This window comes from Xenopus tropicalis, chromosome 1 (assembly GCF_000004195.4).
Source record: "Xenopus tropicalis strain Nigerian chromosome 1, UCB_Xtro_10.0, whole genome shotgun sequence".
In the NCBI taxonomy this organism is placed as follows: Eukaryota; Metazoa; Chordata; class Amphibia; order Anura; family Pipidae; genus Xenopus; species Xenopus tropicalis.
This window is the reverse complement of record NC_030677.2, coordinates 78,635,387-78,658,750: the sequence shown is the minus strand read 5'-3', so window position 1 is coordinate 78,658,750 and position 23,364 is coordinate 78,635,387. Positions and strand designations below refer to the sequence as shown.

At 38.5% G+C, this 23,364-nt stretch overlaps 1 protein-coding gene across 1 annotated transcript in view; it reads right to left on the bottom strand.

The window, feature by feature from the left end:
* LOC100489122 (ovochymase-2) overlaps positions 1–23,364 on the bottom strand; it is an 84,918-nt gene that overhangs the window by 40,297 nt on the left and 21,257 nt on the right. The window contains exons 4-8 of the mRNA XM_031903196.1: positions 11,941–12,081; positions 7,896–7,993; positions 6,249–6,384; positions 5,052–5,261; positions 2,313–2,531 (exon numbers count right to left, since the gene is read on the bottom strand). Of these exons, the coding sequence (XP_031759056.1) occupies positions 2,313–2,531; positions 5,052–5,261; positions 6,249–6,384; positions 7,896–7,993; positions 11,941–12,081 (804 nt within the window). The remainder of the gene's footprint in view (positions 1–2,312; positions 2,532–5,051; positions 5,262–6,248; positions 6,385–7,895; positions 7,994–11,940; positions 12,082–23,364) is intronic.

The following is a 23,364-nucleotide window of genomic DNA, read 5'->3' as shown; positions in this document are numbered from 1 at the left end:
TTTAGGCTGGTGCATGAAGTTCAGTATATAAAATACAGCATTTCTAGCAATATTTGTTTTTTATGTTTAGTTTTTCTTTAACAGTTTGGTGCCAGGCCTAGAGCATAGAGTCAACAGGCTCAAGTCAGCTGTGTCCTTACAACCTACCACAGGGTATAGTATACCCTTCTTTGCACCTTGTGCCCACTGGCACTCTCTAATACTGCGTGTCTGAAAGAAGTGTTATGTGCATCCCCCATGTAAACACAGGCTATGTTATAGCTGACATATTAGCCTATTCCCTCTGTTCTATTTCACTTCTGTTTATATTATTAACAAACTGAAAGCTATTCCTGCCATACCAGCCTCAATGTCACTTAGAGAAAAAAAATGGCAGGTCAGCGAACTGAATCCCCAGGTACTTCACATGCTCTCCGGTTTTATTCAGAACAGCTTCTATTAATAACCGCTCTCCTTCAGCCCTTGATCCAACATTCCTAAATTTAAACACTAAACTTCCTAAATATACAAATGAAGCACGATTTCACATTCTTTCTGTAACAAGGGCATGAACAGCTTAAAGGTGCAGTAACATCAAAAGTAAAACTATTATACATCGTAGTATAGTAGTATACATCGATTGAGCACCTGCAATTAAGCTATTTCTTGGCAACAACTGTCATTAAAACTGAAAAACTATAATTTCTTTGTTCTGTAGCGAGCAATAATGGTGTTTGACCCCTATTTATCTTCTATATATATATATAACTACACAACATAGCTACACAACAGCTTATTTATATAAAATATAGTAATGTTTCTAAAACAATTATGCAATTTTTAAAAGTTTACAGTACATTATATTTAAATGCATATAAAACACCTTTATTTTTTTGGGGTAGTCCAAACTACACAATTTGTGTGAAGGCCTATATTATTGGAGAGCAAAAATATCCAGTAGCACACTGAAGATGCAAATCGTGAAAAAATTGTATTTTATTTGCCCAAGTACATAAAAACAAGCAAAGAGCAACGTTTTAGGACCCTCCGAGGGTCCCGAAACGTTGCTCTTTGCTTGTTTTTATGTACTTGGGCAAATAAAATACAATTTTTTCACGATTTGCATCTTCAGTGTGCTACTGGATTTTTTTGCTGTTGGATATTGACCCCCATGCAAGGTGAGGTTCTTCCAGTATTTGCACCTGATACCCGTTAGGGTAAGTTAACAGAGGGTTGAGCTCCCCAATACTGCTATTGCTATATTATTGGAGAGGTCACAAAGGTCTATGTTTAGAGGGGCAGATATTTCAGAAAGGCTACTTTTAAAGGAATGAAATTAGACTTCTTAAAAATTGTGTTTAGGGGGTTATAAATTTGGAATAAGGGGCACTTGGTCTTATGGCTTTCCTGGGGAGACTGGCATTATACCAAAAGTGACCTATGGTGGCAGAAGAGGTTAATCTTGCCCTTCAGATATTGGTATTTGCATTTTCTTGTTCACAGTATTCTATTAACTGAGCTTGGTTTTGATTATTCACTTTTTATAGTTTTTTAATTATTTGCCTTTCTCTGTTGCATTTTTCAAGCTTTCAAATGGGGTCACTGGCCAGAAACTATTGCTCTATAAGGCTACTAATGTATTATTATTGTTACTTTATTACTTATCTTTCTATGCAGGCCCTCTACTTTTCATATTCCCTCTATTAAACCATGCCTGGTTGCTAGGGTGCATAAGACTGCTATGGGTAAATAAGCTGCTAAAATAACAAATGGAAAGCTTCTGGACAAAAAGCTAAATACAGGTATGGGACCCATTATCCAGAATGCTGGGGAGGGGTTTTCCGAATAAGGGGTCTTTTCATAATTCAGATCTCTTTCCTTAAGTCTACTAAAAAAGTATTTAAACAGTAATTAAACCCAAAAGGATTGTTTTGGCTCCAATAAGGATTAATTGTATCTTTGTTGGGATCAAATACAAGGTTCTGCTTTATTATTACAGAGAAAAAGAAAATCATTTTTAATAATGTGAATTATATGATTAAAATGGAGTCTATGGGAGATGGCCTTTCCTTAATTTGGATTTTAAATTAAATTTTCATTTAATTTGGAACTTTCTGCATAATGGGTTTCCAGATAAGGGGTCCGATACCTGTAACTGAAAACCATAAAAAATAAAGACCAGTTGCAGATTCTCTCAGAATATCAATATCTACATCATATTAAAAGCTAATTTAAAGGTGAACTACCCCTTTAAAGAAAATGCTGTTCACGTATTTTTTATGGGAGAGTGCGTTGCCTCTCAAGCTGTTTATGTAGTTAGTATTATTGTTTACCTATTACATCTGAGGTATCAGATATATTTATCTTGTCTATACATGACCCCAAGTCTCCATCCACAGCAAGCTCAGTAAATGCCAGTTTGACCAGAAATCCCTCGGCAACAGTGATGTCCCATTTGCACTGAAGATTTGCAGGGTAGGTGTCAGGATAATTTTTAGAATGAATGACACCCTTGCGGCCACGCTGCAGGGCGTTGCTGTCACATCCAGAATCTAGAAGCAGAAAGACAAAACATGCATGAATTATTTAATACAACATTCAGATTCTTTTTATTGTTCCCTTAATCACACATATGCTGAGATATTCTTCCAGAAGCCTGATTAATGGTCCATTCTGTTTATGGACAATAATAGTCAGTCTTTTATTTCTCCATTGTGTAGTGGTTATTGAGTAACCCTCTCCCTGCAAATGTTTTCTCTGTCTTAAGGTATCTTTGTGAAAAATATGTTTATGCATTTGTCCCATGGTTGAATCCAGAAACATATTCATTTTTATTGTCTTAGCTTTTTATGGCAGACTCTATTATACTATAATAAATGAAAATGAACAGTGGCGATAAAGAAGATCTGTCATAACATGAATAAAATACTTTTAATCCCAGGTAGGCACTCTTCTTCAATGTAAAATGCTTTGGGTACTTTCTGTTAGAGTGATTGACTGATTTTCCCCTAGTGGCACCCTAGACCACTGCATGCACAATATATTTAAGTAGGAAGAAATTTACTATACTCAACATGTGCCAGCCCAGCGTGAATAAATTAGTTTGATAATAGCACTCCAATATATAATACCCCCAGTTTTCACCAAAAACTAAGCAATTTTATTCACAATTTGTCAATTCTGAGTTTTGCATGGGTGTCTGTATATTTGTTTTTTTGCATGGAGACTTTTAAAATAAATGTAGAAAATCAGCACATGATAGAGCAACTTAAAAGTCAGGGGCGATTTTATTACCTCTTGTTTTTATTTACTAGTTACAGTTGCAAAAAAAGGATGTCATTTACTAATCATTTTCTAGATTGATACTGATTTGTAGTATCAAATTAAAGGATTGAGTTGCAAAGTTGCCCACAGGAGTTAAATTTAACTTAAAGGAGAATGCAAGTCAGAATTTAAAAAGCATACTGCCCAATAGTCCTCCTATTGTTTAGTAAAAACGCCACACTTTTGGCTCACCTAATCAAATATTTACTCAGTCACACTTACTTCACATTTTCTAGAACAGGCAGCCATCTCTAAAAAGGTATTCTCCCTTCCTTTCCCTCCTTGCTTCATACTGCACATGTGTTTCATTCCCTCCCCCCCTCCCCTCTGCCAGATCCACTTCTGATTGGCTGGTGGGCATGTGTAGCTCAGAACAGGAGACAGGATCAAGTTACACACATGCTCAGAGAATAGGAAGGCTGCCGCTGGCAGCCTACAGGAAGGGGAGAGAGATTTCAGTGATGTCACTGTAGTCTTCACACTGCTGTAGGCTGCCAGCGCCATATCTCAGAGAAGCAAGCAGGGATCTGGGAATTTAGATATGCAGTAAGACTTAAAGTGGACCTGTCACCCATACATAAAAACCTGTATAATAAAAGACCTTTTCATATTAAACATGAAACCCAAAATCATTTTTTTATTACCACATCCATATCCATTATAAAAGCATTTAAAAATCCCAGCTGTCAGTCATATATTGCCTGCCCCGACCCCCCGGGGTGGGGCAGATAGTTACTTTCACTTTCAATTCAGAACTTCTTAGATGTTGCTGCACTTCTCACAATGCCCTCCCTCTTCACCATCTAAATGTGTAACAAGTGCATGGACATGGGTATCAGGTCCCCCCATACTGGTACAGAAACAAGATTTTGGCAGGATGCAATGCCTGCTTTGATAACAGTGTCCACAAAATTGTGAATTCCAAGGCTGAAGAAAATAAGATTGAAATAATTTATATAGTGTAAGTAAAGTTCATTTTGCTTGAAAAACACAATAGAAAATAATTTGGAATTATTTCTTAAGGTGACAGATCCCCTTTAAATAGAATGCCTTTAGACTTACTTTTAATTTATATTAACCTTTCATTGTCCTTTAATGCTCAGTGAAAAGAAAATGAGCCAAACCATTTCTGACAAATATTTCCCACTGCTGGGACTTTTCATGTAGTACAAACTGAATATTATATAAAACACTGAAATTGGCCGATATGTTTCATGGAGGCAACAAGGTATGTTCAAAAGCAAAAAGAGACCACCTGCAGGACGGTGGGCATGTGAAAGTTGGCCAAAGAATCATGCTTGTCAACCCACTTTGTAGTCTGTGTGCCATTTAGTGGGAAAGTTACCACATTTACAAAACACTTTCTAGACTGTAAGGAAAATTCATCACAATGATCAAACAAGAATGTGTTTGACTACTTTGAGCAGTTGAAAACAATTCTGCTGTATGGGGTAAGCTCAGTGGTGTAATGAAAAGTGGTGTAATGATTCAGACAATTTTTATCCCACTGGAACAAATCGATGTAGTGTAAAAATCAAATAGTTAAAGCTAAATCCTTTGTTGTTTTATGCAACTAAAAAATAGGCTACAATAATGATCTTTTTTATTTGCATCTGCAGAACATAATTGGTACAATGTATACCTGTGAACATTTTAATATGTGCAGTATATGGCATGGGGTGCAGTATTATCTGCTCCTCCACACAAGATAATGATTCTTTTATCTCTACTGAAAACTTTGCACTCACCAATGAAAGGCGGCGAAGTAGTGGAGGTAGTAGTTGTGGTAGTAGTGGAGGAAGAAGGAGACACAGTGGTAGCAGGTATATTTCCTTGGAAAGCACTGTATGTGGCATGGAAACCATTTCCAGAGCCTTCACTGTCCGATGTGAATCGAACCACTAGTATGTGGCTAGATGAATAAACTGGTCCAGGAATCTGTCTTCCGCAAAAGTGCCCTGTAAAAACATTTATATTTATTATCCCCTTCAACAGTAGTACATAATATAAATACATCTTTTATAATGTAAAGTATAATCACGGAAATAGGAGACTTTCTAAATTATTTAATTAAATATTCTGAACCATCAATTTACTCTTCACTGTCCCTTCTCAGCAGTTTCTCTCTGCATACATCTAAGATGTAAAAAGCCTGGCAATAGAGACAAGCTGCTGGGTAGGCAATAGTATTGTAGTAATTATTTCATGCTGATAACCCATTTATCATATTTTTGTTTGTGTTCCCCTTTGGCAAAAAAGGCACCAAACTGCTGTCATTATACCATACTGCTGTATTTCTGAATGTCAGGCTAATCAAAGCAATATGCAGTTAAAAAGAAATATAATTATGCTGATTCCATAAGGACGTCAAAACATAATATGTTCCCCCTCATGAGCTGGCTTTGTAAACTTAATCTAGAAAATTCTTTACCAGTTTTTTTAAAAAGTGCCTGTTTTGAGATGATTTGGATTCTATTACATGTGATAATGTTTTTTTCTAGTACAGCCTATAGGGATATTGGACATAAAATAAGTGATATATTTAGTTCTGGAAACTTAATCATCTCATTTACATTGTATGCCCTTGGTAGGGGTAGGGGTCATCCTATTAACATTTTTATATGAATAGAATTCCTATGAGGAATATTGTATGCTTTGACAAGAGTTCCCTTGGTACTTCTCCGTTGTGATACACAATTCTTTGGATACTATAAAAAAATGCAATGTACCATCTATAGCAACTTTCCCCTTAATCCACCAATTTGCATCAGTATACTAAAGCAACCCACCAGGAGAAAGCAAGTACCTCTCTAAATAGAATCATTGCATGCTTAATTTTGCATCCAAACTTACTGTGTGCCTGATAAACAAGAGGGTGTTGAGGGACCACGCACACAAACCACCACTGTCAGGCCAAATTAAAAAGGAAACAAAAGTAAACATACCTAGCTTGAGTGACCCTTTGGTGTCTCCATCATAAACTTCAACCACATCTTTGCAACCAGCTGGTCCAGCAGGTTCTAGGTCAAATGAAGTGAAGGTCAATTTTATCTTGTAGCCAGAAGCAACTGAAATTTTCCACTGCAAGAATAAAAAAAGAATACTCGATTGAGTGGGAGCGCTTTATTATTGTATTTAATAATCTGCTAGATAGTAAAAGGATGTCTTATTGTACTAATTAAATTACATTTGATAAGTGAGTAGATCTATAGGGTTCTTTGTATATTTACACTTTTTAATATATGTACCTAATATATACCTGATACCATCAGTTATGGTGTAACCTTGGGGGAACAGATATTACTGGGTAGGGGTGCAAAAAGTCCAAGAAAAGACCATTGTGAGGAGGAGCATTTTATACTGGTACGACCAAGAAGGTCAACTTAAATTCCTGGGAAGCAACACCCTGGTTGGCCTCTATATTGCTATGTGAATATAAGCAGCAAAATTGCAATATTACTTAAAAATTCATGAATCTTGTATTCTGTTCAGGATTTACCCTGTTCAATACATTCTTGCAAGATATAATTTGTGCAGAGTCTATTGTATTCAACCAAACCAACTGCGGCAATGTATTAAAAAACTCAACTCTCTAAAAGTAATTGTGAAAAAAAACATGTAGTCACATTTACTCATCATCTAACAACTAAAATTGAAAAAAAATTCTTGAACATTGCTTCGATTGGCTTCCAGCTTTTAGATGCCAAATTTTTACATTTCAGTTTTTTAATCTTAACAGATACAAACACTCAGAAACTCTAATTCAAATTTGAGTATTAGTGCAAAAAAACTTGCATGACAGTGAAACTAGAATTTAAATGTAAATAAATCATCCTCTTAGGGGCTATTCATTTTCTGTATAGCATTTAGCAGCAATTCTGGTGAATTGCAGCAAAAAATGGTAATTGTGATTGCAGTATGTAAAATCTAGATCTTGGCGGGACCTTTGCTAATGCTATTGAATAAAAGTGATCCCTAAAATGAATATATCAGTCACAATATAATGTAAGAAGCCTAGAGAACTATTTACAGATTATACAGATTTTACAATTGTAAATAGTTTGGTATTTAGTTCATTATTTAAACAAATACAAAAATGATAGGTTTGATGCATTCTTAGTACAGTATAAATAATCATGACTTCTCATATTGTTATCATCTTTGAAATCATATTCTCCTTTATAGCCAAATTCTAGGGCTGGCAGGGTTTGCTTGATGCAAAGCAGTATATTAAGTATAGGGTTGGAATAATTAAGGAACTGTGACATCATTGTCACCACCTGTGCATTATTAGCCGCTAATTATATGGTGTGGCTTATTTTGTCCTTTGTGTCAGAACATAAAAACGTCCCTAGCTAACTGTGTGATAAACAGATCTTTCTGAGCAATTATTACATTAATAACAGCATGGCCTACTTAATTATATAACATGATTAATGTGTTTTTTTCATAGGATACTTAAAAGAGGAGTTCAAGTTGCACCTGGTCTCAATTCCCTTATTCCACGTGTCCAAGTCAAACGCATTTCATGCAAATCCTTCAACACACACACAATACACAGAGAACAGCTATGTTTGATCTAGAGTAATTACCTGGTAGATGGCATCATTCTTGTATGCGCGAGCAGATGTGTCAGGTGTTCCAAAGTCCCCAGTGTTACCCTGCAAATGTCCTCCTCCTCCAATAATTTCTGCAGCACAAATAGTTTGAATCATCTTTCACCTTTAACCTTTTGTTGTTTATGTAACGTTCTAGAAATGTTTCACGTGTTTAGTTTAATCCACAGTATAAGTTACATGACACCTCAAATAACTGATAATACAGGACTTGGGGATATTTCTGTAAAGGTAATACATTGAAAGATCTGCTTGTTTTCCATTTTGTCAATAGAAGGAATATATGACTATTTTTGCCACATGGGGACAACAGATCACATTGGGGGCCAGTGCAGACCCTTTGGCTGAGGGCCAGATCCACGTTTCAATTTAATCCTGGGTTGATCCTCTATCATATATTAATCGGTGAGGGCATTTTTTTTGGCAGAAAACGTTTTATGTTTGTGGTTAACTATATGTAACAAACTAAAATAGTATGGATTCAATTTGCTGAGAAATGGGTGCACAAATCCTAGTTCATATGGTTTGCCTTATGGTTTAAAATAAAAGCTTTTTAGCCAGCCCTTAGACATTTGCCTCAAACGTCATTTGAATGAGCAACTTATTTAAATTTGATTGGAAAAGCCATCTGTGTAGCATAAATTATCCAGTGTCAAAAATCCAATTTACATCACATATAATACCTATAAGTTTGATTTCTGGTCAGTATTGCCAATAGTTGCTTTACACAGATTACATGATTTTATTCCATTTGTTATTAAATTTTTTTTTACAATACAAAAACTGTGAAATTATTCTGCCCATCCACAGGATATTAATGGGAGTTATGTCTGAGCTGTGCCATATTGTGCATATTGTAGAAAAGAGTTGGACATATTGGCACTCTCCCTAATGTGGAGCTGGAAATACTTTGGTTATCTTTTCCGTTCATCATCTGTTCATTTTTTGAGGATAATCCTTGGATCTGACATAGTTTGTGGTGAATGAGCACATTCACAAGCCATTTTGGCAAATAATGTTACATATTAAAATATGACCTTTTCAGTGAGTGTTTCAGTAATACAGCTGAGTCTGGACTTCCATTTTAGCAGAGTGCGGACAGATTATTTGTTCAGTGTCAGATAATAATCTATCAGGTGTATGTCTATTTATGTGCTGAAACACATTATAATAGTATAGATATACAGGTCCTTTTCAAAAAATTAGCATATTGTGATAAAGTTCATTATTTTCTGTAATGTACTGATAAACATTAGACTTTCATATATTTTAGATTCATTACACACAACTGAAGTAGTTCAAGCCTTTTCTTGTTTTAATATTGATGATTGTGGCATACAGCTCATGAAAACCCAAAATTCCTATCTCAAAAAATTAGCATATTTCATCCGCCCAATAAAAAAAAAGTGTTTTTAATACAAAAAAAGTCAACCTTCAAATAATTATGTTCAGTTATGCACTCAATACTTGGTCGGGAATCCTTTTGCAGAAATGACTGCTTCAATGTGGCGTGGCATGGAGGCAATCAGCCTGTGGCACTGCTCAGGTGTTATGGAGGCCCAGGATGCTTCAATAGCGGCCTTAAGCTCATCCAGAGTGTTGGGTCTTGTGTCTCTCAACTTTCTCTTCACAATATCCCACAGATTCTCTATGGGGTTCAGGTCAGGAGAGTTGGCAGGCCAATTGAGCACAGTAATACCATGGTCAGTAAACCATTTACCAGTGGTTTTGGCACTGTGAGCAGGTGCCAGGTCGTGCTGAAAAATGAAATCTTCATCTCCATAAAGCTTTTCAGCAGATGGAAGCATGAAGTGCTCCAAAATCTCCTGATAGCTAGCTGCATTGACCCTGCCCTTGATAAAACACAGTGGACCAACACCAGCAGCTGACATGGCACCCCAGACCATCACTGACTGTGGGTACTTGACACTGGACTTCAGGCATTTTGGCATTTCCCTCTCCCCAGTCTTCCTCCAGACTCTGGCACCTTGATTTCCGAATGACATACTTTGGACCACTGAGCAACAGTCCAGTGCTGCTTCTCTGTAGCCCAGGTCAGGCGCTTCTGCCGCTGTTTCTGGTTCAAAAGTGGCTTGACCTGGGGAATGCAGCACCTGTAGCCCATTTCCTGCACGCGCCTGTACACGGTGGCTCTGGATGTTTCTACTCCAGACTCAGTCCACTGCTTCCGCAGGTCCCCCAAGGTCAGGAATCGGTCCTTCTCCACAATCTTCCTCAGGGCCCAGTCACCTCTTCTCGTTGTGCAGCGTTTTCTGCCACACTTTTTCCTTCCCACAGACTTCCCACTGAGGTGCCTTGATACAGCACTCTGGGAACAGCCTATTTGTTCAGAAATTTCTTTTTGTGTCTTACCCTCTTGCTTGAGGGTGTCAATGATGGCCTTCTGGACAGCAGTCAGGTCGGCAGTCTTACCCATGATTGCGGTTTTGAGTAATGAACCAGGCTGGGAGTTTTTAAAAGCCTCAGGAATCTTTTGCAGGTTTTTAGAGTTAATTTGTTGATTCAGATGATTAGGTTAATAGCTCATTTAGAGAACCTTTTCATGATATGCTAATTTTTTGAGATAGGAATTTTGGGTTTTCATGAGCTGTATGCCACAATCATCAATATTAAAACAAGAAAAGGCTTGAACTACTTCAGTTGTGTGTAATGAATCTAAAATATATGAAAGTCTAATGTTTATCAGTACATTACAGAAAATAATGAACTTTATCACAATATGCTAATTTTTTGAAAAGGACCTGTATATATATATATATATACAGGCTCGAATGACGGCACACACAGGATTTGCAAAAAGCGGTGACTAGATCAAACAAAAATTAATTGCATCAGAGGTTTATTGATTCCAACATTTCAGCTCCACACAGGAGCTTTCGTCAGGGATCCCTGACGAAAGCTCCTGTGTGGAGCTGAAACGTTGGAATCAATAAACCTCTGATGCAATTAATTTTTGTTTGATGTAGTGACCGCTTTTTGCAAATCCTGTGTGTGCCGTCATTCGAGCCTGTATACTGTTTTTTCACACAGGCACCCAGGTATCAACTTTTATCTTATGGTGTGCTGCTTACTAGCATTTTTTTATATATATATATATATATATATATATATATCAATCCAAATGGTGTCCGCACTCCAAGGCTCAATATTCTGCGGGGTGCTTAGCCAAAATTATGTATGCATAGAAAATAATCATCTGTGGCCAGCACACCCTTCAATGTTTCATCAAAAAATTTTTTATTGCAGATATATTGTTAAAACCTATTGTTTTAACAATATATCTGCAATAAAAAAATTTTTGATGAAACATTGAAGGGTGTGCTGGCCACAGATGATTATTTTCTATATATATATATATATATATATATATATATATATATATATATATGTGTGTGTGTGTAATTATATAGTTATATATAATTATCTAGCATCGACTACACTTCAGAGTACTTGTTTATATCAATGGCTATAGCCCTTTACTTTTATCAGTGAATCAATATATAGTATTTAGCAGCATGTATACCTAGACCTACAGTACTATAATAGTGCAAGGTATAGCTGTGGTTATAATGCCAGCTGTCCAGCACCTTTAGTAACCAGTTACCATTTGTTTTTGTTCATAAACTGAAGCCTGAGTGAGAATATTTTTCAGTTTTTATATTTTATATACATTCAAAACCACTGAACACTGCATTTACTTTTTTCTTTTGCTTTAATTTGATACATTGTAAAATTACTTTTGCTGAAAAAAAGTACTTGAATTTCACAGCAAATGGTATATGGAAAATAAAAAAAACATGTTATTGTTTAATTTATATATAAATATTGGATGTATAATGTGCTAAAGAGAGAGATAGAAAAAACCTTCATACAGTATTCCAGGGCTGAAAGCCATATTTCGTTTCTGTTTTTCATGTTTTCTGCCCACTTCTTTCTAGAAAAGTACAAAAAGCACACCCAAGGTTTATTTGTTTTTTGTTAAAACATGATCAGGACTTACCAGCAGTTTTACTTGGATCTACTGCTTCATACTGAGCCTTAAATCCCTTGTCTGTTGTTTTACTATTACTTGTAAAAGATATAAGCAGTTTATTTCCAATCGAAACAAGAGGCTTGGGGGTTGAATGCCCACAGAATGTACCTGTTAAGAATAATAAGTATCATTATTAGACAACTCCAAGTACAAAGGATACTAATTTAACATTAATAAAAACATAATTCTTCTACAGGGCCAAATTCTTTTACAGCAAATTTCATACTCCACTTTTGCAGTGGTGTAACTATAAGGGGAGCAGATCCCTACAGTCATGTGGGCGTGGTGAGCGATTGCCTCCCCCCCACATGTGGTCCCTGAGTCCCCATGGTCTTTAGTTATTGGGGCAGGTGACCAGTGGAATGACAGATTTACACCACTGCAATTCTGTGTATAAATAAAAAATATGTAGAGAAGGGCATGGGCGTCCGCAGAAAATTTTCCAAGGGGGGGCAAGTAAGCTAGCATCATCCTGCAACAGATAAATATATATATATATTTTTTTTTTTTTGCAGGATGATACTAGGGGAGGCTAAATATGGCCCATACACAGACTGACCTACAGCTAATGTGACACTTAGTGGATTCGCTGCTGACGTAAAAAGTTAACCTCCCAACTACCTCTTGCCGTTCCCACTGACTTCCAGGGATACTGTACAAAAGTGCGGGTGGGGGTGCTTTTTTTTTTACCCTAAAATGTTTAGTATTAGTAGTAAAAGTATTCATACGCGCACTTCTGTTAGGGGATCTGCAAACATTTGTGTTTGTGATCAGTTAGCTTAAAGGGGTAGTTCGCATTCGAATTCACTTTTATTTTTAATGGTTTTTCAGTTATTTAGCTTTTTGTTCAGCAGCTCTCCATTTGGTATTTCAGCAGCTATCTGGTTGCTAGGGTCTTATTTACCCTAGCAACCAGGTAGTGATTTAAACAAGAGATGGGAATATGAATAGTTAAGGGGCCTACTTGGAAAAATAAGTAATACAAAATTATAATAATAATAAAATTGTAGCCTCACAGAGCAATATTTTTTGGCCCCCATTTGAAATCTGTATAGAGGCAGAAGAGAAAGGCAAATTATTCAAAAAAATTAATTAGGAAGACCAATTGCAAAGTTGCTAGGAATAGGCCATTTTATAACATACTAAAGGTTAACTTAAAAGTGAACCACCCCTTTAGATGTGTTTATGTTAGTTTTATAGCAAGAAAGGCAGTGGGTACTGACTCCCCATTATATACAGTGAGACGCAGTCTGTATTTACAAACCCAGCACATTATATACAGTGAGAAGCAGTGGGTACTGATGGCAGATATTCAGGCCCTGGCACTATAACACTGGCACGGATACACAACATTGGCCCCACTGTAACTTACTATAAATGAACAAAACAATGACAAAAAAAAAAAAAAATAGTAAGTGCAAAAAACAACAACACATATATAAACACACAATGAGCTTTTTCAGAGGGAAAGAGTTAACTTACCCTCCATGTGTTAGGGTAGGGGATAGATTATATATTATTATAGATGTCAGGTCAGGCAAAAAACAATTTAATGTCAGCTAGTGATTCTTTAGAACTGTATAGTACCTGGGTATAGTGCCTGGGTATAGTGCCTGGGTATAGTGCCTGGGTATAGTGCCTGTGTATAGTGCCTGGGTATAGTGCCTGGGTATAGTGCCTGTGTATAGTACCTGTGTATAGTGCCTGTGTATAGTACCTGTGTATAGTACCTGGGTATAGTGCCTGGGTATAGTGCCTGTGTATAGTGCCTGGGTATAGTGCCTGGGTATAGTGCCTGTGTATAGTACCTGTGTATAGTGCCTGTGTATAGTGCCTGGGTATAGTACCTGTGTATAGTACCTGTGTATAGTGCCTGTGTATAGTGCCTGTGTATAGTGCCTGTGTATAGTACCTGTGTATAGTGCCTGGGTATAGTGCCTGTGTATAGTACCTGGGTATAGTGCCTGGGTATAGTGCCTGGGTATAGTGCCTGGGTATAGTGCCTGTGTATAGTGCCTGTGTATAGTGCCTGGGTATAGTACCTGTGTATAGTACCTGTGTATAGTACCTGTGTATAGTGCCTGGGTATAGTGCCTGTGTATAGTGCCTGTGTATAGTGCCTGGGTATAGTACCTGTGTATAGTGCCTGTGTATAGTGCCTGGGTATAGTGCCTGGGTATAGTACCTGTGTATAGTGCCTGGGTATAGTGCCTGGGTATAGTGCCTGGGTATAGTCCCTGGGTATAGTGCCTGGGTATAGTGCCTGTGTATAGTGCCTGTGTATAGTGCCTGGGTATAGTGCCTGGGTATAGTGCCTGGGTATAGTGCCTGTGTATAGTCCCTGGGTATAGTGCCTGTGTATAGTGCCTGGGTATAGTGCCTGGGTATAGTCCCTGGGTATAGTGCCTGTGTATAGTGCCTGGGTATAGTGCCTGGGTATAGTGCCTGGGTATAGTGCCTGGGTATAGTACCTGGGTATAGTGCCTGGGTATAGTACCTGTGTATAGTGCCTGGGTATAGTGCCTGGGTATAGTGCCTGGGTACATGGGCGTCCACAGAAGGGGGCAAGAGGGGGCACTTGCCCCCCCCTGGAAAAGTAGCAAAAAAAACAAAAACCTTACTCTGTTTCTGCAGTCCCCTCAAGCCCGTTTTTGCTGTGCTCCGATTGGATCTTTCTTCTTGTGGATTCTCCAATCAGAGCACAGCTTCCTTGACAGACAGTAAAATTGACCAATCAGAGCACACATGCACACAGGGATCGGGAGATTTTGCAAACTGGAAACAGAAATAAAGACTGAAAAGAAGAATCTGCCCCTGTAACTTTACCTAAGAACCAACTCTCAACTTTTGCTGCAGTTTTCATCCCACAGGTACTATACCCAGGCACTATACCCAGGTACTATACCCAGGCACTATACCCAGGCACTATACACAGGTACTATACCCAGGCACTATACCCAGGTACTATACCCAGGCACTATACCCAGGCACTATACCCAGGCACTATACCCAGGTACTATACCCAGGCACTATACACAGGCACTATACCCAGGCACTATACCCAGGCACTATACCCAGGCACTATACACAGGCACTATACCCAGGGACTATACCCAGGCACTATACCCAGGCACTATACCCAGGCACTATACACAGGTACTATACCCAGGCACTATACACAGGCACTATACACAGGCACTATACACAGGTACTATACCCAGGCACTATACACAGGCACTATACACAGGCACTATACCCAGGCACTATACACAGGTACTATACACAGGTACTATACCCAGGCACTATACACAGGCACTATACACAGGCACTATACACAGGTACTATACACAGGCACTATACCCAGGCACTATACCCAGGCACTATACCCAGGTACTATACACAGGCACTATACCCAGGCACTATACACAGGTACTATACACAGGCACTATACACAGGCACTATACACAGGCACTATACACAGGTACTATACACAGGTACTATACCCAGGCACTATACCCAGGCACTATACACAGGTACTATACACAGGCACTATACCCAGGCACTATACCCAGGCACTATACACAGGCACTATACACAGGCACTATACCCAGGCACTATACACAGGTACTATACACAGGTACTATACACAGGCACTATACACAGGTACTATACCCAGGCACTATACCCAGGCACTATACACAGGCACTATACCCAGGCACTATACCCAGGCACTATACCCAGGTACTATACAGTTCTAAAGAATCACTAGCTGACATTAAATAATTTTTTGCCTGACCTGACATCTATAATAATATATAATCTATCCCCTACCTTAACACATGGAGGGTAAGTTAACTCTTTCCCTCTGAAAAAGCTCATTGTGTGTTTATATATGTGTTGTTGTTTTTTGCACTTACTATTTTTTTTTTTTTTTTGTCATTGTTTTGTTCATTTATAGTAAGTTACAGTGGGGCCAATGTTGTGTATCCGTGCCAGTGTTATAGTGCCAGGGCCTGAATATCTGCCATCAGTACCCACTGCTTCTCACTGTATATAATGTGCTGGGTTTGTAAATACAAACTGCGTCTCACTGTATATAATGGGGAGTCAGTACCTACTGCCTTTCTTGCTATAAAACTAACATAAACACATCTAAAGGGGTGGTTCACTTTTAAGTTAACCTTTAGTATGTTATAAAATGGCCTATTCCTAGCAACTTTGCAATTGGTCTTCCTAATTAATTTTTTTGAATAATTTGCCTTTCTCTTCTGCCTCTATACAGATTTCAAATGGGGGCCAAAAAATATTGCTCTGTGAGGCTACAATTTTATTATTATTATAATTTTGTATTACTTATTTTTCCAAGTAGGCCCCTTAACTATTCATATTCCCATCTCTTGTTTAAATCACTACCTGGTTGCTAGGGTAAATAAGACCCTAGCAACCAGATAGCTGCTGAAATACCAAATGGAGAGCTGCTGAACAAAAAGCTAAATAACTGAAAAACCATTAAAAATAAAAGTGAATTCGAATGCGAACTACCCCTTTAAGCTAACTGATCACAAACACAAATGTTTGCAGATCCCCTAACAGAAGTGCGCGTATGAATACTTTTACTACTAATACTAAACATTTTAGGGTAAAAAAAAAAGCACCCCCACCCGCACTTTTGTACAGTATCCCTGGAAGTCAGTGGGAACGGCAAGAGGTAGTTGGGAGGTTAACTTTTTACGTCAGCAGCGAATCCACTAAGTGTCACATTAGCTGTAGGTCAGTCTGTGTATGGGCCATATTTAGCCTCCCCTAGTATCATCCTGCAAAAAAAAAAAAAATATATATATATATTTATCTGTTGCAGGATGATGCTAGCTTACTTGCCCCCCCTTGGAAAATTTTCTGCGGACGCCCATGCCTGGGTATAGTGCCTGGGTATAGTGCCTTGGTATAGTGCCTGGGTATAGTGCCTGGGTATAGTACCTGGGTATAGTGCCTGTGTATAGTGCCTGTGTATAGTACCTGGGTATAGTACCTGTGTATAGTGCCTGGGTATAGTGCCTGGGTATAGTGCCTGGGTATAGTACCTGGGTATAGTGCCTGGGTATAGTACCTGTGGGATGAAAACTGCAGCAAAAGTTGAGAGTTGGTTCTTAGGTAAAGTTACAGGGGCAGATTCTTCTTTTCAGTCTTTATTTCTGTTTCCAGTTTGCAAAATCTCCCGATCCCTGTGTGCATGTGTGCTCTGATTGGTCAATTTTACTGTCTGTCAAGGAAGCTGTGCTCTGATTGGAGAATCCACAAGAAGAAAGATCCAATCGGAGCACAGCAAAAACGGGCTTGAGGGGACTGCAGAAACAGAGTAAGGTTTTTGTTTTTTTTGCTACTTTTCCAGGGGGGGGGCAAGTGCCCCCTCTTGCCCCCTTCTGTGGACGCCCATGGAGAAGGGGATCCTGATGCCCGAAGATATATGCCTGTCAGACTAAAGATAAATGGACTATGATTTAGATTTGATCATCAACAGGGAACTGGAATTTATTTCAGCAAGCAACCATATTGCAAATTATTGTTTCTTACAGGTTCAGGGATACTTTAATGTGCATCAGGTATAATAACATAGCAATCTATTATTTTTACATGTGATTACATTAACTATATCATTATCTTAGTCCCTCAGCCTAACAATTCTTTACTTCTCTAATGTAATCAATTCCAACAGTATGAAACACTTTGAATAAACAAAGTGAGGTAGCAAAAGTTGATCACTGTGTAGGTGTTAATAAACTATTTATACATGTCCACCATTAAGCACATGTTTCTCATTATAGAGTGTAACCATGTTCCAGTAATCATGGGACCAAGGGGCAGCTCATATTACTTTTTGCTTCCAGATATTAAAGACAACGTTAGGTCTAATGAAAAAAAAATGTATAGAAAATATAATCAAGCACAATTGTTTTACCGTAACCATTATAAATGGTGGGTTCTGGATAGACAGCAATGTTTGGGCAAGGATCTATTTGACTATGCGAGGAGGAGGCATAGGTGGATTTCAAAAATCCTTGGTACATATCGTTGCCGCCTGACTGGTTTTGACCTGGACATCCCAGGTTTCAGAAGGGCTGTCCAGGTCAAAACTGCCTGCCCATTTTTCCAAATTAGGACAAGGTGATCAGCGATTGACACCCGTTGTCACTCGCCCCACCCCATGACATCAATATCCCACCCCCATGACCTCACATCCCGCCCCCCTGTTGGTACATGTTACATGCCTTCTGTTTCAATGCTAGTGAGTTAGGCGCAAAATGGTTAGGAGGACATATTTGGCCTATGTGCAGGGCCAAAGACAGTGTGATGAGGATTTAAGTGGAGAAAATAATCTTGTCAAGCATGTACTGGTACCACAAATACATCTGCATAAGGTTTAGGTTAATAGACCCAATAAGCTTTTACATATTAAGGTATTGTTGGTAGATTCTATTTTTAATTAATTAAGGAGTGCTGTAAGTGTGTAGACGGGAGGGTAGTGTTATAGGGCATTAAAAAGGGACAGTTTTACAAAAGGATATACAGATGAAGCGCAGGTTTTCCCAAAACTTAACTAGTTACAAGATAACACAGGCTATCCTGTTGTGTTATCTCGTGCCATCTCCCTGCTGTGTCAGGGGGAAAAAAGCCTTCTTAGGCTGTTATTCTGTTTTTAGACAGCAGGTGGTGCCTGGAAAGTAACGTGAACGTGCACAGTAGGGGGTCCATTTTGACACCAGACTTCTCCAGCCTTATCTTTTTTCTGGAATGTGGGAAGTGCTAAGAGTGATTAAGATTACCCCCTGGTAAAAGCAAATAGAGCACTAGTCTCTCCTGTGGGTAATTACACACTGGGCTGTTTCTGGGCAAATCCAGTTGGTACAACGTATATCAGGCGCATAATCATATATTTTTAATACTGTAGTTTGGCATTTTTCCCTCCTCTTTTCACATTATGCAATTTTGTTTTCCTCAATCATTTAACTATTAGAGCTCCCATATCCCTGCAAAGAATGGGCCCAGACAATAAATAAGTTCCCTTTTCTCTGTAATAATAAAACAGTACCTGTACTTGATCCCAACTAAGATATAATTACCCCTTATTGGGGGCAGAACAGCCCTATTGGGTTTATTTAATGGTTAAATGATTCCCTTTTCTCTGTAATAATAAAACAGTACCTGTACTTGATCCCAACTAAGAAATAATTACCCCTTATTGGGGCAGAACAGCCCTATTGGGTTTATTTCATGGTTAAATGATTCCCTTTTCTCTGTAATAATAAAACAGTACCTGTAATTGATCCCAACTAAGGTATAATTACCCCTTATTGGGGGCAGAACAGCCCTATTGGGTTTATTTCATGGTTAAATGATTCCAGTTTTCTCTGTAATAATAAAACAGTACCTGTACTTGATCCCAACTAAGATATAATTACCCCTTATTGGGGGCAGAACAGCCCTATTGGGTTTATTTCATGCTTAAATGATTCCAGTTTTCTCTGTAATAATAAAACAGTACCTGTACTTGATCCCAACTAAGATATAATTACCCCTTATTGGGGGCAGAACAGCCCTATTGGGTTTATTTCATGCTTAAATGATTCCAGTTTTCTCTGTAATAATAAAACAGTACCTGTACTTGATCCCAACTAAGATATAATTACCCCTTATTGGGGGCAGAACAGCCCTATTGGGTTTATTTCATGCTTAAAAGATTCCCTTTTCTCTGTAATAATAAAATAGCACCTGTATTTTATACTGGGTTTTTTTGTGTGGTTAGGATGGTTTTGAGAGAGGGCCATTTGTATAACTCAGCCTGCAGCCTTGTGCTTTATATGGGCACAGAACCCCTCAGTGACTTCTAAAATCCTTATCATTAAGAGTAGGGGGTACATTATCCCTTATAATACATGAGTGATACTCAGAGTTCCCTGTATAACTCAGCCTGCAGCCTTGTGCCTTTATATGGGCACAGAACCCCTTAGTGACTTCTAAAATCCTTATCATTTACAGTAGGGGGTACATTATCCCTTATAATACATGAGTGATACTCAGAGTTCCTGTATAACTCTGCCTGCAGCCTTGTGCCTTTATATGGTCACAGAGCCCCTCAGTGACTGCTAATATCCTTATCATTTACAGTAGGGGGTACATTATCCCTTATAATATACGAGGCCTGCAGCTTTGTACCTTTATCACAGAATGCCTCCAATATCCCTTTTAATACATAAGAGATTATTACAGCCATGTTTTTCATTTATAGTTATTAAGGTTAAGGCCACAGGCAGTGACAGCAGCTTTGGACAAGTATAAATGATAAATAAAGCAGACATTATCAATAGTTAAGAAATATATCTTTCCACAACTTGGGACAACCTATCTGTACTGAACCCAGTGAGTTTCTTACGCCCTGTAGGCAACACTGACACCCAACACTGCACCACACCATACCTCCCAACATTTAAAAATTAAAAAGAGGGACAAAAGTATATGCCGCGCTAAGTGATGCAATATTTTTTGACCACGCCCCTCTGACCACACCCACATTACAAAACACCCCCATTTTCCATGGTTGGAATGGCAGCATCAGACACACCAAGTGCACTAGTGTTTTAACTCTTTTACTGCCAACGACGTATGGCATACGTCGTGGCAGTAAAAGGGCTTAAATGCCAACGACGTGTCCCATACGTCGTTGGCATTTAAGCGCAGCTCTCTGCAGCGGCGGCATGTGCCGCCGCTGCAGAGAGCTTCTATCCATGACAGCCCCCCTGGGCAACGTGCCAGGGGGGCTGTCATGAGGGTCCTGCAAGACGTTCGCTCGCAGGACCCTCCAGGAAGCAGCAGACGTGATCGCATCGCATCGCGTCTGCTGCTTCCTCCTTCCCCCCCTGCCGGCCGGCCCACTGAAGAGGAGGCGATCGGGTCTTCAGGACAGGTAAGAACTTTTTTTTTTTTTTCATTTACACACTTACACACAAACTTACATACATTTATACACACTTACATACATTTACACACACTTACAGCATACATTTTAGCAGTTTTTTTTTTCATTTTTCACACTTTTATACACTTATTTACACTCATATACACACTTACACACTATAACAAAACTTTTACACATGTACACACATGTATACACAAACACTTTGGTTTTTGTTTTGTTTTGTTTTTTTTTCATTTTGCCACTTTGTTTTTAGTTTCTTTTACCCAAAAACTGTTTATTTTGACAGCGTGACTATTGGATCAGATATTCTGACCACTAATTACACTGTCATGTGACTTATTTTGTTGTTTCACTGATTTGCACAATTTTTGTGGTTTTATCGCATTTTATCCCTGTATAAGTGTTCCTAATCTGTTTTTAGCGTAGCTTTGCCAGGTGTAACTTTGGTGTACAAAAATAACTTTGCCTATTTTGAATTCATCAGAATGTGTACTTTCCAAAAATATATGGTTTCCTGGGGCTCTTTGTATAGTTAGGGGGGAGGTTACTGCACATAATATGCTGTCAGGGGGCTCTGTGTGCAAAAGCTGAGCTGGCAGGCGAGAAATCCTTATGCGCTATTTTCATTTTGGGGTCAGTACACACCGCAGACTTTGGTATATCTATGCATATTGGGCATCAAACTGTTCAGTAGGCCTCTGGTGTTCCTATTTGGGGTGACTTGCCTTTGTACGCAAGAAATTGTGTGAGATAAATGCGTCAAATTGCAACATTTTTAGGCGATTTTCTGAAATGTCATAAAAACCAATAACTTTAGGAAAGCTTTGCAGATTGGTACTTTGGTGTAGAAAGTACTCTTTACCCTTGTTGGATTTGTCAGAATGTGTACTTTCCAAAAATATATGGTTTTGTGGGGGTCTGTGTATAGTTAGGGGAAGTTTCGGCACATAATACACTGACAGGGGGCTCTGTGTGCAAAAGCTGAGCTGGCAGGCGAGAAATCCTTATGCGCTATTTTCATTTCGGGGTCAGTACATACCGCAGACTTTGGTATATCTATGCATATTGGGCATCAAACTGTTCAGTAGGCCTCTGGTGTTCCTATTTGGGGTGATTTGCCTTTATCTGATCTTTATCAAGAAATTGTGAGAGATAAATGCGGCATATTGCAACATTTTTATGCGATTTTCTAAATGTCATATAAATCTGCAAACTTAGGAAAGCTTTACAGCTTGGTACTTTGGAGCAAAAAGAAATGTTTACACATTATAGATTCGGGGGGATGTGTACTTTCCAAAAATATATGGCTTTCTGGGGTGAGCGTACTTTTTTTGTAGCATTATCCCACATAAAGGATGTATGGGACATATGGGGGTATGTTCCCATTGGGGCCCCTACATGCCACATACTTAGCTAAACCTATACATATTGGGCATCAAACTGTTCAGTGGACCCCTGGCGTTCATATTTATGGTGTTTTATTTGGTTGCTTTATGACCTGTAGGAGATAAGATACTATAGACTGGAAGTTTTGAAACAATTTTTTTAAAAAATCACAAATTTTGATAAAAACCAATAACTTTAGGAAAGCATTGCGACTTGATAGTTTGGAGTAGACAGACAGTTCTGCCTATTCTGTATTCCCCAGAATCTGTTCTTTCCAAAAATGTACAATTTTCTGGGATAAACCTTCTGTTAGTGGAAATTTTGTCCTTGAAATCTAAAGTATGCCGCTTTCTGGAGCAGTGCTTTGGAAATTTGGTAATGTACTGCTGGGAGTTTTTGAGAAATCTCCATAAAACTATATATATTTGGTATTGGCACGTTCAGGAGACATGGGACTTTCCAAATCAGTTGTATATTTGTGCATAAAATAATTTTTGTTTCTAGTATGTGTGTTTATATTATGGAAAATTAGATTTTTTTTGCATTTTTAGACATTTAGAAGCCTATATCTTGTTACAGAATTGGAATTACACAAAAATTCTACCATATTTTGAAAGCTTAGGTTGTTCTGAAAAAAACAATATATTGTTTTCCTGGGTAAACTAAAAGTCCCCCCGAGGAAAGGCCCCTAAAGTGAAACAGTGCAAAATGTTCAAAAACTGTCTGGCAATACAAGTTCCGATTTGACCAAAACAGCTGGCAGTAAAAGGGTTAATAGCTGGCATCATAAATCATGAGCTGCCCTTGAAAATACAAAAAGGAGGAGGCCAGGACGCGCCTGTGGCCATCAATGGTCCTTCATAGTTCAATTCCCTTGGTGCGTCTGCCTCTATCAATGGGGCTCAATGCTGATACCATTTCTGATACATGCCCTACCTAAGGCATCAGCTTTGAGACCCAAGGAAGCTCAGCTGCCAGACTGGGACTCGAACTCCAAACCTTACGGGGTAGGAATCGAACTCCAAAGCCAACGG